At 46.1% G+C, this 16,283-nt stretch overlaps 1 protein-coding gene across 1 annotated transcript in view; it reads right to left on the bottom strand.

Moving 5' to 3' along the window:
- Positions 1-2,911: 2,911 nt before the first annotated feature.
- TIMP2 (TIMP metallopeptidase inhibitor 2) overlaps positions 2,912-16,283 on the bottom strand; it is a 33,164-nt gene continuing 19,792 nt past the window's right edge. Inside the window, exons 2-5 of the mRNA XM_018567875.1 lie at positions 14,835-14,935; positions 12,684-12,792; positions 6,519-6,643; positions 2,912-3,645 (exon numbers count right to left, since the gene is read on the bottom strand). Coding sequence (XP_018423377.1) covers positions 3,448-3,645; positions 6,519-6,643; positions 12,684-12,792; positions 14,835-14,935 — 533 coding nt within the window. The 3' untranslated portion in view covers positions 2,912-3,447. The remainder of the gene's footprint in view (positions 3,646-6,518; positions 6,644-12,683; positions 12,793-14,834; positions 14,936-16,283) is intronic.

The following is a 16,283-nucleotide window of genomic DNA, read 5'->3' as shown; positions in this document are numbered from 1 at the left end:
ACAATACAAAGGCTATACATATAATTGGCAGATAATACTGTTTAATGGCACCTATGAAACTTTCACATACAGAATTTGTCATCGAGCGTCAGAATGAGTGCAAAGCACAGAACATGCAACCTTCCCCTTCTCTCTCCCCAAGTCTCAGACTTCATTATCAGCAAAAAACACAAAGATAACAAAAGCTTTAAATTAATACTGGCAGCGGAAATAATAATAATAATAATAATAAAATACACATTCCATTTTATATTTACCAAGCAAGAAACTCTACAAGTAGCATTACTGTGTGAGTTACAGTATACTTGTTTGCACAGAAGTGGGGTTGGCTTAACACAAGGACTGGAAAACCTAAAACCGGGGGAAATATCAAATAATATGACATAAATATGAGAAATACCTTCGGTAGCACTGATGGGTTAAATATCCCAAAAATAAACAAAAAAACAAAAGACTATGCAGTACACCAGGCTCGTGTCGAATTGGGCTGAGTTATGAGGGTTGGAGGAAAGGAAGGTGTCTGTATTGCCTGTAGCAACCAATGGGACTGTAACTGTTGAAGGCAAGTATCAATGTGACTGTCTTGCCCATGGCAACCAAGTAGGGCAAACCGAAAACTAGTTGTGGGGTTCTCCGAGTGGGTTCTCTGTGGTAGCCACATGAGAAAAACAAGGATAGGGGAGAACCCTTATTGTGTAGTAATCATTAGTTATCAAACATGAGCTCATAAGGTAAAAAATGGAAGTATAACGATGGTATAACTTATAGTATAAGGATGGTATAACTATATCAGACGAGGTTGCGAGTAACCATCATGTAATGGTAGATACAACTTGTGGTGAGCGCCTATGGAGAGTATGGCTGTCTCCACGGAGGACGTGGTCACTCTAGATGCTTGGGTGAGCCCAGCCTTGGTCCGTTTGAAGGAAATCAGGATGGTAAAATGACATGTGTAGGCGGAATAAAATGAAAAAGTCCTGGTTTCGCAGAGGCACCCATGAAAGCATGGTGGACCTATACAAGGTAGACTGCAAAAGAAGGAATATCCTGACCGATATAGTTGTGATGAAGGAATATTATCTGATAACACCGTTTGGTGCTATCCATAAATATTTCCTCATCACGGTTATATTGGTCGGAATATTCCTTCCCCTGGGGTCTACTTTATCAAGTTCAACCATGTTTTCTTTAGTGCCTCTGCAAAACCAGCACTCTTTTGGGTTTTTCCCCCTACACAACTAGGTAGGGTGGCTCCTTAGCTACAGTTTGGAAAAGCTTAAAGAAAATGGTTTCTCAGCTTCTTAGCCCCAGTAGGACACAGTGAACTCCGTAAAGGCGCCATAATTATGTTTTTCATATTCATCCGCTCTACCTAATGTGGATGATGGTGGCAGTTCAGCCACTGGTCCTCAAAACAAGATGCAAGCTTGGTGGCCCAGTTCTATTCTTGAATCACCCCCGACCCCACAGTTACCCCTAGGTCCTCCCCACTAGGTTATTGTTTTAGAATTCTCTTATGTTTTTTTGGATGTCCTCAGTCTGGTCACTTCCTCCTCTTGTCCTTTTTGGCTCTGGGCAGTCCTGAGTGCAGCATGGAGCTGGGCTCAAGTATTGAGGTGAGCACTGTTCTCTGCTGCCTAGGGCAGTTTGATGGCACAGCTGCAAGGTGCAAGTCCTTGACTCTCTGGGTTCAAAGGAAGTGGGTTGACGCCCGGCGTCAGTCAACCTATAAGAGGACTGGCAATAGACCAGGGCTCATAGGGCAGAGTTGGGGCATGGAGAGAGTGACTACTGCTTGGCAAAGTTTTTATTTTTTATACGGGAGAGGGACATTTTTAACAAAACTGAAACTGGATATGGGCTCCCACTATTGACCTTAAACACATACACAGCCTGTGAAGTTGGAGCCACCAGATCAGTGAAGGATGATGACCTTCTTTAAAGTCAGCAGTGGAATTTTCTTTACTGCTATCATAACAATTCCCTATTTAGTATTCCCTCATCCAGCACTGAGACTAAGACAGGCCATTTATACATAGATCACTCACCAGAAATTCCCACACGATGATGAAGTGGTTAGTACTTATGACTTGAAACACTGGGTATAGTTGAATCCTGGCCAGGACACTATCTGCATGGAGTTTACATGTTCTCCTGTGCTTCGGTGGGTTTCCTCCAGGTACTCCGGTTTTCTCGCACACTCCAAATATATGCTGGTAGGTTAATTAGCTCCTGAACTGGTCCTAGTATGTGTGTGCGATAGGGATTATAAGCTCCTTGAGGGCAGGGACTGATGTAAAGCACTGTGTAAATTGTTGGTGCCATATAAATGTCTGTAACAATAAATACGCGTGTTGCGTAAAAGTGCATGTCTGCACTTCTGTGCAATGCATGTCAATGCAGTTCGTTGCAACGTGATGCAGTGCATAAAGTTGAGTTCATTGTTTTTGGTTAACTTGGAATAAAGGAAAAACGTAATCAGTGCGATGTGTTGTAACACTCACAAGTACACAATGCACACCAGCATAAAGCACATGGGCTGCTGTGAATGAGCCCTTTAACTAACTATTCCTTTATCTAACCCCTAATGCAAAAGCAACTGTCTGGAATATGATTGGCTGCTGTGAGCAACAGAAACATCCTACTGTCACTTTTTATAGAAATCAGACCCTTACTGTACAATCAGACAGCAAGGTGTATGGCCAGTTCTAAGCTCACCGCACATGACACAATCTGATGGTACAACCTGCGTACTGTAAGTGCCCACCTGATTATGGATTGTTTGGGGTAGGACCTCACATCACACAGTTGTTGGTACCTCTAAAGGCGATTGTGCAGCGATTGGCCAGATTTACTAGTATATATGGTACAATAAGCATAAGCAAAGTAGACAGGTCAAGTTGAGTTGCCCAATCCAATTGGTTGCTAAGGGCGAGACGATGAGAGGAAATCGCCATTACGCTAAGAGGATTCTGGGTAATAACTGAGCCTGTGACTCACAGCTTGGACCTCGCTTGGCGGCTTAGAGATAAAAGCATGGTGGGAAGGAAGAAAGGTGAGGGGCGAAGGGTAAGTGAGGAAAGGGGCTGTAGACCAGCTACACAGAATTCGGGAATTCTCGATATATATGGCCTTGTGCGCTGTGATCGGAAAAGGTGGTGAAAGGAAGTCTTAGAAGTAAGGTGGCCGTCGGAGTCCATCCTCCTTCCGCCTCCATTTAATCCTTTCAGTGCTGCGATCTCTTCAGCAATGAAGGGGTTAAACCCTGCGTCCCATGGCGGTTTGGCAGTCCAGCTTCTTACCTTCAGTCACGTGACTTGCAGGGAACTGATATTAACCTGGGCCGAAAAGAAAAAAGCCGTACCCCCCAGCCTCCTCTCCTCCTCTGGGGAAGGTTGGGGGGTTGGCTCTTCAGAACTGGCGGCTGGGACTTGAGAGAGACGGGAGTTAGGGGTCCTCTATGTCGAGGAACTCCTGCTTCGGGGGGGCGGTCCCCCGGTACCAAGAGCACGATCCGTCGCTGCGCTTGATGCAGGCGTAGTGCTTAGCCTGCCGGCCGTGTATGCTCTTCTCTGTCATCCAGTCCGTCCAGAGACACTCGTCTTGGGCACTGACATAGCAGGGGATGGAAGGACAGCGTGAGATCTGCAGGGCCAACAACAGAATAGGACAGTTAAAATAAAAAATTATACATAAAATGCAACTAGTATTGTTTCTTTACCAGTAGACCCCTTAATTCCCACTTCCTTTAACAGGGTAGTCATAGATGGACCTTAGTCTTAGTCCTTACGTGGACCTTTAGCTTTAACTGGACTTCAACAACTTCAGCTCTTGTTCCTGTATCACTAATATGGACCAAAACAATTTTTACATTTTCACTTTGGACCTGTTTATCCAGTGATGACTTTGGAGCTGATTTATAAATCTTCTGCCCAGTGTATATCTGGGTGAATGCCATTCACACGCCATTACAGTCACTAGATGGAGCCAAGGAGCATAGAAAACTCCATCTAGTGACACATCTATCCTCCGTCCAGCGACAATCATCTATCTCAAACTGCATGTAGTCATACCATGTACGATTACATGTGGACTGCCGCTGAGAGAAATGGGACCGTTGTCACCATGTCATTACCATCAGTGGGTACACCGGTTGTATCTTAACATGGACACCTGACCGTAGGTTCATGCCACGGGTATCCCAGAACATGGCAAAAGTCCCCTTGTGAATGAGGCCTAATACTATCCTGGCTCCGTCCCTCCTCCATAGAGCGTTGTCACCATAGAACAGGAAGTGTGTTACTGGCCGGATCACCAGGTTAAAATAAAGGACAAAAGCTTAAAAAAGAAAATAAATGCAGCCACCGCAGTTAAGTACGTGTAAGCAGCAATAGGTTACAATTGGGAACGAAATAGAGAAGATACACTCATCTGATCCTTGGTCCTGCAGCAGTGACCGCTCACCTATCTTCCCCCCATCCCCCCCACCCCCCTCACCGGGTATGTTATGTCCTTTGATGCCTACATTAAACCTGATTACATCAGCGGGGTTTAAGACTGCTGGAGCCCATGGGAGAAGAGGGACTGGTCTAGCAGCTTGGACGGACCGAGGATTGAGTGAGTATATTTCTTTATTTGCTCCCTTAGACCAAAACGAGCAGGTAACCCTTGCAATGCAGGGGTAGCCCCACTGCAAGGGTTAACTTTTGAAAATCCTGCAGTTTTTTTTAACATGGGATTAGAAGAAAAGAGCCGTGCCCACCCTATAATAGCTGCAGGAAACACAGGATTTATTCATTCCTCCTGCTACTTTATTATTTTTAGAAGATTGCATTGGTTGGGAATGGCTGTAAAATGTATAGTTCAGCTTCCTGTACTGGGTCAGATGTCCATGACTCAACGCACTCCCCCCCCCCAAAAAAAGTATACAAAGCTCTCCTATGGCGCGGACTGGTAAGAAGGAAGCCATTATTGCAAGCTCCGGTGTCTCGAATTACACCCTGGGTTTGCAACAAATCACTTCGCTGATATTAAAAGCATGTGACACAAAGGTTTTGTGGTCAGACGAGACAAAATTGGAACATTTTGTTCTCAGTCCAGCGGCCTGCATATGGTGGAGGCTTGACATCAAACGCTCACGAAGGAGCTGCTTTGAAAGTGAAAACTCTGCTTCAGTGTTAAATAAAAAGCTTAAAACAAGAGAAATGCTTTCTTTGATATGGAACCAAAGCCTCGGATCAAAGAGGATTAGAGCGAGCAAACTGGACTCGTCAAGGGGAAAATGAGAACAACAACATTTGATTTGGTGAATTCAATGCAGTTCGTGGGTGGTCACATACATGCAGAGAAAGCTTGTTTCCTCTGCCTTTTATTTCATTGTATACAATGTGGCCAGCTTCGGCTTTCAGCACGGCTCAGCCGAGCCGATGCATATGCGTTCGGCTCGGCTCAGCCGCTCGGCCATGATCGGGAGCTGTACGGGCTATTGTGAATAGCCCGTACAGCACCCCTTCGGTTCTACTGACTGAAGGGGTCCTGGGGCCGAAGGATCGGCCGAAGCTACGGCCAAATCCTTCGGCAGCTTCGTGAATAGACCCCTAAGTTATTCAATCCTTGTATGATTGTGCTGTTGTAGATCCCTACAGATTATGTTGCTGCTACATTAAGTGTAATTATATCAGGATCTCTTGCTGCAATGTTCTTCTCTATGAACACGCGGTACACTTCTTACAGTATGTCTCCAGATGAAGGTCTCACATCCAAATGAGTCATGCTGCAACTTTTTCCTGAATATCTTGTTGGGAAGGCAGATGAGGGGGTACATGGGCCAAAATAGGACAGATATGTCAGATAAAACATGGGGGCATAAGGCAAATGGCTGGGACCCAAAAATCTCATCACATGAGACCTTAAAGGAGAACTATGAGGCGAGTGCTTTTCACTCACCTCATTGTTCTAGCCGACCTGTGACAATGAGACTGTCACAGGTCGGCTCAGTAGATCGGGAAGTGAGCGAACACATAACGGTGTTCACTCACTTCTCGATCCTGTCACAGCTCTCTGCCGTGACAGGGGAGGGGCTGGATTCCCCCCTCCCCGCTCCGATCCGCAAGCACTGACTGGCGGAACGGACGGGGGAGGGGGCGGGTACAGCTGGCTCTGCCTCTAGATAGGCAGAGCCAGCTGTCAGTCACGCAGCTGGGCGGATCCTGGCAAAATTGTCGGGATCCGCTTCAGCTGCGGCGTCTCAGTATACAGCGAGCTGCACTGCGGCGTCTCAGTATACCGCGAGCTACAGCGGTGTACTGAGCCTAGGGTGATGGGAGGACGCTAGTTTGTGTACTCCCGTTACCCTAAGGAGAACTATGGGGAAAAGCCTTAACCCCATAGTTCTCCTTTAATATGCTTGTAGTCAAAGTTCACTTTCCAGTTTCAAACACCTAACAGAATGGTGACATGGGCACATCTGTGGTGCCCCCTCCCCTCCTTAAACATATACCCATACAATATTCTCTTACCTTACACTTACAGCCCATCTCATATCTCTGGTTGAGACTCTTCTTCTGGGTTTGGGTGAGAGATTCCCATGGCCACACAAAGTCACACAGTGTGATGTGCATTTTTCCAGTACCCTCTGTTTTACCTGGAAAAAAGAGTGTGGATGGTTACCATCTTCTCCAAAAACCTGTCACTGTCTGACTTAAAGCAGAACACCGGGGGAAAGTTTTCTGAAGCCTTGCAGTGGGGCTGCATCCGCATTGCAAAGGTTAAGTGCTTGTTTCTAGGCTCAAAAATAACAAAGTGATATTCACTCGATCCTTCCAGCTGGCTCTTAGACCAGTCCCTGGAGCCTCTGCCCCCCTTCGCTGCAGCGATGGTATATTCCTCAGCATCCAAGGCACAGTGTATGAAACGTGATGACTCAGGGACCTTGGACTACTGCAGCAGAGGGGGAACGAGGCAGAAGGGACTGGTCTAAGAGCAAGCCGACTCATGTAAATGATCTAAAAAATAATGATATTGCATTTATAAATATATCTGTACTCTATTTTCTATTATTACCTGTAGTGCTGAACCTCAATGGTAATATTTGTTAAAAAAATAATAATTAGCCCTTTAAAGAAAAAAGTAGCTTTTGCTAAAATACCTTCTGGAGTTGTCCCGCTTTCTGCCACTAGAGGTCAGTCTTCTGGGTTGAATGATGGCTAGTATCATTCAACCCACTTCCTGTGTGCCCAGGCTGTCACGGACCCGCCTCCTGGGGGTTGTGTCAATATGACAGCCTGAGTTCACAGTACTACTGCACTAAACCGTGCTCACACATCATTAAAGAACAGCAGTAGGGACCCTCCATTGTGACTGCTGAAGGAGAACCAGAAGGATGCGTGACTTTACTGGAGCAGCCAGAAGACCAATGGAAACAAATATGACAAAACTTCCCATCATGCCTCTTCAAAACTACCCATCATCCCTCTGCCTGTGGGAGTCATGCAATGACAGGGGTGCCCCGAGACTGGCTGTCACACGGTCTCTAGACCGGGTTGTCATTGCGCGGCCATCTGATTGATGCCTGCCGGTGGCCATCTTAGTGATGGACATGGCAGGGAGAGGAGGGGACGTTCACCCGGTGGGATGAGGTATGCCTCCGGGTCCCCTCCTCTCTCCTGACACTGTCAGGCTCTCGGTCCATGACCGAGTGCCCGACTTTTCAGAGGGGGTGACACCAAAATGAATGTCAGCCATTTTGGTGTCACCCCTGCAATGGTGTCACCTGGATGCGGACACACACGGCATAAGGCTTCCTTTATAAAAAACTCAACCTTCAGTTTACATTGTGTATTTCCTCTTTTAGGTAAACGGATGTTTCTACATCTTGTGGCTCATCTGAGAAAGGTTTTGTATCATAGCTGGAGTTTCTTCAGTCGGTTTAACACTAATTCTTATACTTTTACCTTATACCCAAGTTTAAAGCTGAACTCTGAGATAAGAAAATATTGTCTGAATACAAATTCAGGTGTATTCTTCCTTGAATCTTGGTGAGCTTTGTGTATTTCTTCCAGATCTGTGCAGTAATCCAGTGTGAAACTTGGAGTTTCCTGTAATAAAGACCGCTCACTGCTGCTCTCTACTTGTGCAGGGTGGCTGGTCTTGTCTCCACCCCTCCTGTAGTTTTCTGCAGGTGGCCTGTAGTGGGTGGAGCCTAATGTGCCCCTCCCACAGCTCCGCTCTCTCTCCTTGTGCAGGGGGACTGGTCCTGGATTCGACCCCTCCTGTAGTTTTCTGCAGACAGCCTGTAGTGGGTGGAGCCTGCTGTGCCCCTCCCACAGCTCTGCACCTTGTGCACAGGCCATGTACAGCTACTTTTATAAGGTCATAATTGTATTGGCAAAGGTATTTGGTGCACACAAAGATGATTTATATCCTTTGTGGCTATAAAGGAATATAGTTCAATGAATGTTTCTGTACCTGGAGTTTGGCTTCAAGTTTCAGCTTTGGTTACATACAGCTCAGCTGATGGCTAAATTTTATACTTTGATACCCGTATTCGAAAGTTGTAAAATAAAATCATATAAAAGAACGGTTAATAAACTTACAAACGTCATAAACTGACCCAAAGCCACTGTAGTGGCCCTTTATAAGGACAGGGGCAATCTGCATGCTGCAGCAACCCACAGCAGCCAAGCAGTGTTAGCCTTTCACACTAGACTAACTCCAGTAATTCCAATCTGATTGGTTGCCGTGGGTTGCAGCACTTTGCATTTTATCACTATCTGCTCTACCGTGCTGAACAAAGTTGAATAAGTGATGGCGGTATCTCAAAATCTGAGAACTGAAAGCTGTTTTTTTTTTGCATCCACTTATGTTTTTGTCGTATACAACACAAATATTACAAAGATGCAACATTTTGCAAGTGTATTTTCGTGCAATCCTAGGGAAGTTTCCACATCATGCGGGAGAATTATGACATATATACTGAACCACAGCCGAGTCCCTGAACCGGTTTATAAGTAATCCTACGCATAGTAAACTGAAATTGAATTGCTTTATGTTAGGTGAATGTTGCACCTAAAGCATACCACCTTGTCCTGTTTATTATGCAGCTTAGAAAAAGAGAGCGAGCGGGTGCAGAGGGTTCATAACTACACCTTTTCTTCTTTATATGAATCTGAAAAAGTGCGATCCTTGAACTGGAGCATGATTGTCAGGATTGGACTCAAGGACATGGACCCTGCATATACTCGTGGGACAGCTAAGGTGGTAAGAAAGGTGCAAGTAGTGTATGCAGACTGGGAGCTGGGCTTGGCAGAGGATGACAGGAAGCCCAGATGAAGAAGAATACCGCGATGCAGAGTAGGTAGCATGGGATCCCCCACGGAGTGGAGTCTAAGGACCAGCCAGCATTCACCAGAGCTCCTGATGGTGGAGATGGACTACGATACTTGCAAGCCCCGGGTCACAACCCCTAGGTTCATTCTGCTCTGCTAACGATGGTCGACAAGGCCAGAGGTCAGGGTAGGCTGCGGACACGGATACCAGGAGACAAGCGGAAGGTCAGGGCAGGCTGTGGACACAGATACCAGGAGACAAGCCAAAGGTCAGGGCAGGCTGTGGACAAAGATACCAGAAGACAAGCCAAAGGTCAGGACGGGTAGCAGACAAGCATTTCCAAGGACAAGCCAAAGATCAGTACACAGATCAGCAAAAAGAATGGCAACTTCTACAGCAAACAGGGGCTCGGCGACTAGCCTAGGAAAAGAGTTGCTCAGGCAGCAAGCTGTGAGATGCACTGAGTTTAAATAGAGTGAGCAAGAGGGAGGAACCACTGGATTGGCTAAAAGAAGGCAGTGCTTGATTGGCTCCATTACTGCCGCTGATTTCCTTTGTCGGTCTTCTTCCAGCTCTGCCATGGGCAGCCACATTCATGACTGTGTATGCCGGAGTTAGTGTATAGGGTTATATTATATTAACCCTAACCCCGACCTGCCACCTGTCTCCATTTCCAGCAAATTACAAAGCTGGTGGTATACACTACATTGTGGATGCACCACAGGCGGTGTACACAAAATAAAAAAACCTGCTAAGAACAAGAGAAATACGTTTTTGGGCAGAGTAGACTTTGCATGTTTCATGACTTCCACTTGGTGACTGTGACAGCTGTTACATTATTCATACAGTTAATTAGTTCTAGTTCCTACGAGCAAATCAAAGACTTGCAGTATAGGGGCCTAAAGGCTTATATGTTAGATCCAGCAAAAGTGTAAAGGGGAAGGTTGTTCCCATTTTACCACTTATTAACACTTAGTTAATGTTAATTAGCACTAATATATTCTGCATGTGGGCTAATTAACGTTAACTAAGCATTATTAAACTGCTGGATCTGACATATAAGCCTTTAGGTTCCTATAGGGCAAGCCTTTGATTTGCTCAAAGTTACTTTTTTGCCCCACTGTATATATATATATGTGTGTGTGTGTCTGTGTGTACAGATCAGCCATAACATTATGACCACACACCTACTATTGAGTAGGTCCCCCTTTTGCTGCCAAACACCCCAGACCCATTGAGGCATGGACTTCACTAGAGCTCTGAAGGTGTGCTGTGGTATCTGGCACCAAGCCATCAGTAGCAGATCCTTTAAGTCCTGTAAGTTGTGAGGTGGACCTCCATGGATCAGACTTGTTTTTCCAGCACATCCCACAAATGCTCGAGTGGAATGACATCTGGAGGGCACATTATCCTGTTGAAAGAGGCCACTGCCATCAGAGAATATTGTTTCCATGAAGGGGTGTACTTGGTTCAGCATTAATGTTTAGGTCGGTGGAACGTGTCAAAGTAACCTCCACATGAATGGCAGGACCCGAGGTTTCCCAGCAGAACATTGCCCAAAGCATCGCACTGCCGCCGCCGGCTTGCCTTCTTCCCATACTGCATCCTGGCGCCATCTATTCCCCAGGTAAGCGACACACACGCACCTGGTCATCCGCATGATGTAAAAGAAAACGTGATTCATCAGATGAGACCACGCTCTTCCATTGCTCTGTTGTCCAGTTCTGATGCTCACGTGCCCATTGTAGGTGCTTTTGGCATGGGACACAAGTCGGCATGGGCACTTTGGCCAGTCTGTGGCTACGCAGCCCCATACACAACAAACTACGATGCACTGTGTGTTCAGACACCTTTCTATTGGAATCAGCATTTACTTATCCATCAACTTGAGCTATAGTAGTTCTTCTATTGGATCGGACTACACAGGCCAGCCTTCGCTTCCCAGGTGCATCAATAAACCTTGGCCGCCCATGACCCTGTCACCGGTTTTCCTTCCTTGAACCACTTTTGGTAGGTCCTGATCACTGCAGCCTGGGAACATCCTGCAGTTTTCAAGTTGTTCTGACCCAGTCGTCCAGCCATCACAATTTAGCCCTTGTCAAAGTTGCTAAAATCCTTGTGCTTGCCCACATTTTGACGTGCGTGAAAACCAACGCACATGAAGACGCGTGTTTTGACTGGCAGTTTAAGAAGCATTGCGGTTAATGGACGAACGCGCATACAAATGCACAAAAATGTGCAACATGCTTCTGCCGTGCGTTTTCTGGCATTTCCATTGAAGTCTATGGGGGAAAAATGAGCTTTAAACTGCCAAAAGAAGCTTGTGTACCTTTTTCTGCATTAGGCGTCTTCCTTGCTGGCTTTTTGCTGCTCAGGTGTGAACATGGGCCATTGAGAATCATGGGATTTCTTGTGTTGGGTGTTTAAATGCACTTTTCCAACTGCTCAAAAACGCCTAGGTGTGAAGCAGACCTAATGCTTTTTACCGTTTGTTATAGTAACACATAGGTATGAAGCCAGCCTAAAGTGTTGTGGGTGTGTGCCATTATCGCCCTCATCTGCAGCAAAAAAGTGTCTCATAGTGTGCAATACTGTACACAGCTATATAGTACAGTGCTTGTCAGTGCAAATCTGCACCCATTGTATACAATGTGCTGTACAGTTCTGGGCAATACAGCTAATGCATTCACAAGGGCATCAACGACCTTACACTGTAGCACAGATTTGCCTTTATCATTATTTTTCTATAGAAAAACATTGTTTAAATGATGTGAAGTTTAGTCTCCATGTCTATTCCACAGCGTTCCCCCACAGCGCAGATTTACAAACCTAAGAGCAGGAGGAGAAGAGGAATGTGGAGGGTACGAGAGTGGGCAGTATGTACAGGAGAGGTGTGTGGAGGTTGTAAGAGGGGGCAGGGTGTACAGGAGAGGAGTGTGGAGGGTACAAGAGTGGGCAGTATGTACAGGAGAGGAGTGTGGAGGTTGTAAGAGGGGGCAGGGTGTACAGGAGAGGAGTGTTTGTGGAGGGTACAAGAGTGGGCAGTATGTACAGAAAAGGAGTGCAGAGGTTATGAGAGGTGGCAATATGTACAGGAGAAGAGTGTGGAGGAAATAATAGGGGGCAGTATGTACAGGAGAAGAGTGTGGAGGAAATAAGAGGGGGCATCGGTGGGGGGGGGCAGTATGCACAGGAGAGGAGTGTGGAGGGTATAAGAGGGGGCAGTATGTACAGGACAGGTGCGTGGAAGGTACAAGAGTGCGCAGTATGTATAGGAGAGGAGTGTGGAGGTTATGAGAGGGGACAGCATGTACAGATATATACTTTTAACTGACAAGCCGTCATTGCTTTCTAACCTGCAATCAAATACTCTTTTTTGCCTCCTGTCTCCAGTGTCACTCCACACACTGCGGAAGAAGAAGCTGAGTAGATGTACTGGATGTCCTCAGCAGGCCCCTTGAACATCTGCGAAGTCAAGAATGCAGAAATAAATCAATAATTTCCAGTGATTAAAGTTTAGTGTATTTTCATTGAGCGCAGATGTTTTGTTATTACTGCAGTATAATAGAGATTCTTACCTGCCAAATGATTTGTATGTCTTTCCATCCAGTCCTAAGAGTTACGCTGCCCTGCCATATAGCACACCCAGTCTGCTGACCTGACTAATCCCAGCTGCAGTTAAGAGACACCATTGCACACCTCCCTGTGATTGCACAGTGAAGGAGAAGCAACAGATAGACGAGGTCATCTCTCTGCTTTTCCTCCTATTGGTATGCTGAGTCCTGCCGTACAGGGTATTCCAAGGGGCTCTTTGTTGGTGTGCTGCTATCAGAATACTCAAACACTGATGGCAGCTGTTTGGCTGCCATCACTGTTCGCCCAAACATTTTCCATCTGGCTCCTTCGATCTTCTGATCAAAGGCTGGCGAAAGTAAGTCTGGCGACAGGGGCTACCACAGTGCGAATTTTGGCCAGTTCATTAAAGGAGAACTATGGGGTTAAGGCTTTTCCCCATAGTTCTCCTTAGGGTAACGGGAGGACACAAACTAGCGTCCTCCCCTCACCCTAGGCTCAGTATACCGCTGCAGCTCAGCTCAGCTCAGCTGCTGCTCGCGGTATACTGAGACGCCGCAGCTGAAGCGGATCCCGACAATTGTGCCGGGATCCGCCCAGCTGCTTGACTGACAGCTGGCTCTGCCTATCTAGAGGCAGAGCCAGCTGTACCCGCCCCCTCCCCCGTCCGTTCCGCCAGTCAGCGCTGGCGGATCGGAGGGGGGAGGGGGGAATCCAGCCCCTCCCCTGTCACGGCAGAGAGCCGTGACAGGATCGAGAGGTGAGCGAACGCCGGTATGTGTTCGCTCACCTCCCGATCTACTGAGCCGACCTGTGACGGTCTCATTGTCACAGGTCGGCTAGAACAATGAGGTGAGTGAAAAGCACTCACCTCATAGTTCTCCTTTAAGAACCGGACAAAATTTGCATAGTGTAAGGCCAGCTTAACACTCCTAGGAGTGTCATATTCCTTGTCTCCTGCTGCATTCAGTGGTTTCTCTGTCTGACCCTTATTACACTACTACATTATGTAGTAACAAAAGGGTTGGCAGGAGGAACCACTAAATGCAACAGGGGGGTTCTGACACTCCCAGAAGTGTGGTTTATCTTCAGCAGATTACTTAGTGAGGTGCTCACAGCAAGAGCAATATATTGTAATTTTAGGGCAACGTGCTAACATAATGGCAGCACTACTCCCCCATGATTCTGTATACATTAATATAAAAGTAAAAAGCTTTGTGAATAATTCATAAAAATACCAGTAGTAAATCTAAAAATGAGACATTAGGTTCATAAGCGACACCACATGGCCAAAAGTTGACTACCACACGTATCATTATATGACCAATAGTATGCAAACAGTCCTCCAAAGTATTGAGTTCAGGTGTGTTTAGTGAAGGGTTCTGTTAATGATTACGGATACAGAGATATTTTAGAGAATTGTGAGATTCCTCGTGGTAACACTTTGGTGAAGGTCCTTTTCTGTCCCAACATGACTATATCCCCCTGTGCACAAAACCAGCTCTATAAACACATAGTTTGACCAACCTGGTGTGGTTGGTCAACGTGACCTGCCAGGGCCCTGACCTCAACCCTACTGAACACCTTTGGGATGAATTGGAATGGGAAATAATGGTCTTCACATCCAACATCAGTAGCTGACCTCACAAATACTCTTTTGGCACCAGTTCCTACAGACATCCTCCAAACCTATGTGGAAAGCCTTCCCAGAAGAGTGGGGGCTGTTATAGCCGCAATTATGGGGGGGGCATGGTTTTGGAATGGGATGTCCAACAAGCTGATATAGGTGTGAGGGTCAGGTGCCAACAAACCATATGGTGCATGATGACTTTTTACCACAATGTTCTTTATTTTGCTGAAATAACAATTGTTATGGGAAATATCACAGACATTATCTCTCAGTGAATTGACCCTAATGACATTTTAATTCATACCTTAATCTGTTTGATTTCATACTGGATCCTTTTGATGGGATTCCCATAGACGTCATTCCCGCTGTCTATTTCTTTACCCACAATGGCCTTGGCTCGAATCACTGCAAAGAAAAAAATGGAAAAGATTAGTATAGCGTAGTCAAGTAACTGCGAGCCTAAGCTCTTCAGTGGCACATGATAAGGCAGGAACCTTAAAGTGGATCTGTCACCTAAACACCTACGAAGCACCAATCTAGAATCTTCCGTGTAGAAGAAGGCACTGCATTAACTACAGTATATATATATATATATATATATGTGTGTGTGTATATTGTGTCTGTGTTTACGAGTTATATATGCAAAAAATGACTTTTTCTCCAAAACTCAAGTATGAGTTATAAAACTTCCAGGCAGACATTCACATGGCATTCCCCCTCACTAGATGAGGCCGAGGAGCATAGTAATTACCTATGTTCCTGAGCTTCATCTAGTGGCGGAAATGCTGTATAACCGGTGTATAGCTAGCCAGAAGTTTTACAAATCAACCCCCAAGCAGTGGCGTCACAAGGGGAGTGCGGCACCCGGGTGACACCAAAATCACTGACAATCTTTTTGCTGTCACCCCCTCTAAAAAGTCGGGCACTCGGTCATGGACCGAGAGCCCGACAGTGTCAGGAGAGAGGAGGGGACCCGGCGGCATACCTCATCTTGCGTGGTGACGTCATGCGCACGCGTGATGACGCCACGATGGGGTCTCACCCGGTCTCCGCTCCGGTTGACACCCGGCCTCGGGACGCCCCTGCCCCCAAGTGTTCACCATACACATTATAACCTGAACGTACAATCTTTGTACAATCAACTTTAGATTTACCAAAGCTATGTAATATGAAGACTTATGTAATCTATCCAATCAATATGGATCCAATCAAGCAGACCGTTGCACTACATAGTTGTTAACAGATCGAAAGACTGTGCAATCAGAGTGTGTGGTGAGGTTTAGGGGTCATGTTTATGTTAAATAAAACAAATATGCTGTGAACCATCACTACAGCTATTAACAGTATAGACTAATCAGAATACAAGACTACATATGTCACTATGTTGGTCCTTTTATAACAAGGGTGAATTGGGGCCCCTGCTTTATATTATGTATCAAGGTCCAATTAGTTTATCAATGCCCAAGGGCACTTATCCCTTAAAACAGGGGTAGGCAACCTCGGCACTCCAGCTGTTGTGGAACTACAAGTCCCAAGAGGCATTGCAAGACTCTGACCGCCACAGGCATGACTCTCAGAGGCATGGTGGAATTTGTAGTTGCCAAGGTTGCCTACCCCTGCCTTAAAACATCTGAAATAAGGATTTCTTCTGTTCCCTTGTAAAAACCTGTCAGATTTTTCCTTCTATTCCTCAACATGTTGCAGGCTAAAATTAGAATGCCTCCTGGGGGTGGGGGAGGTGAATCCCAGACAG

This window comes from Nanorana parkeri, unplaced genomic scaffold, assembly GCF_000935625.1.
Source record: "Nanorana parkeri isolate BGI_ZX_2015 unplaced genomic scaffold, ASM93562v1 scaffold1106, whole genome shotgun sequence".
NCBI classification, from domain to species: Eukaryota; Metazoa; Chordata; class Amphibia; order Anura; family Dicroglossidae; genus Nanorana; species Nanorana parkeri.
Note: the sequence above shows the minus strand (reverse complement) of the source record. Positions and strands in the feature narration are given on the sequence as shown.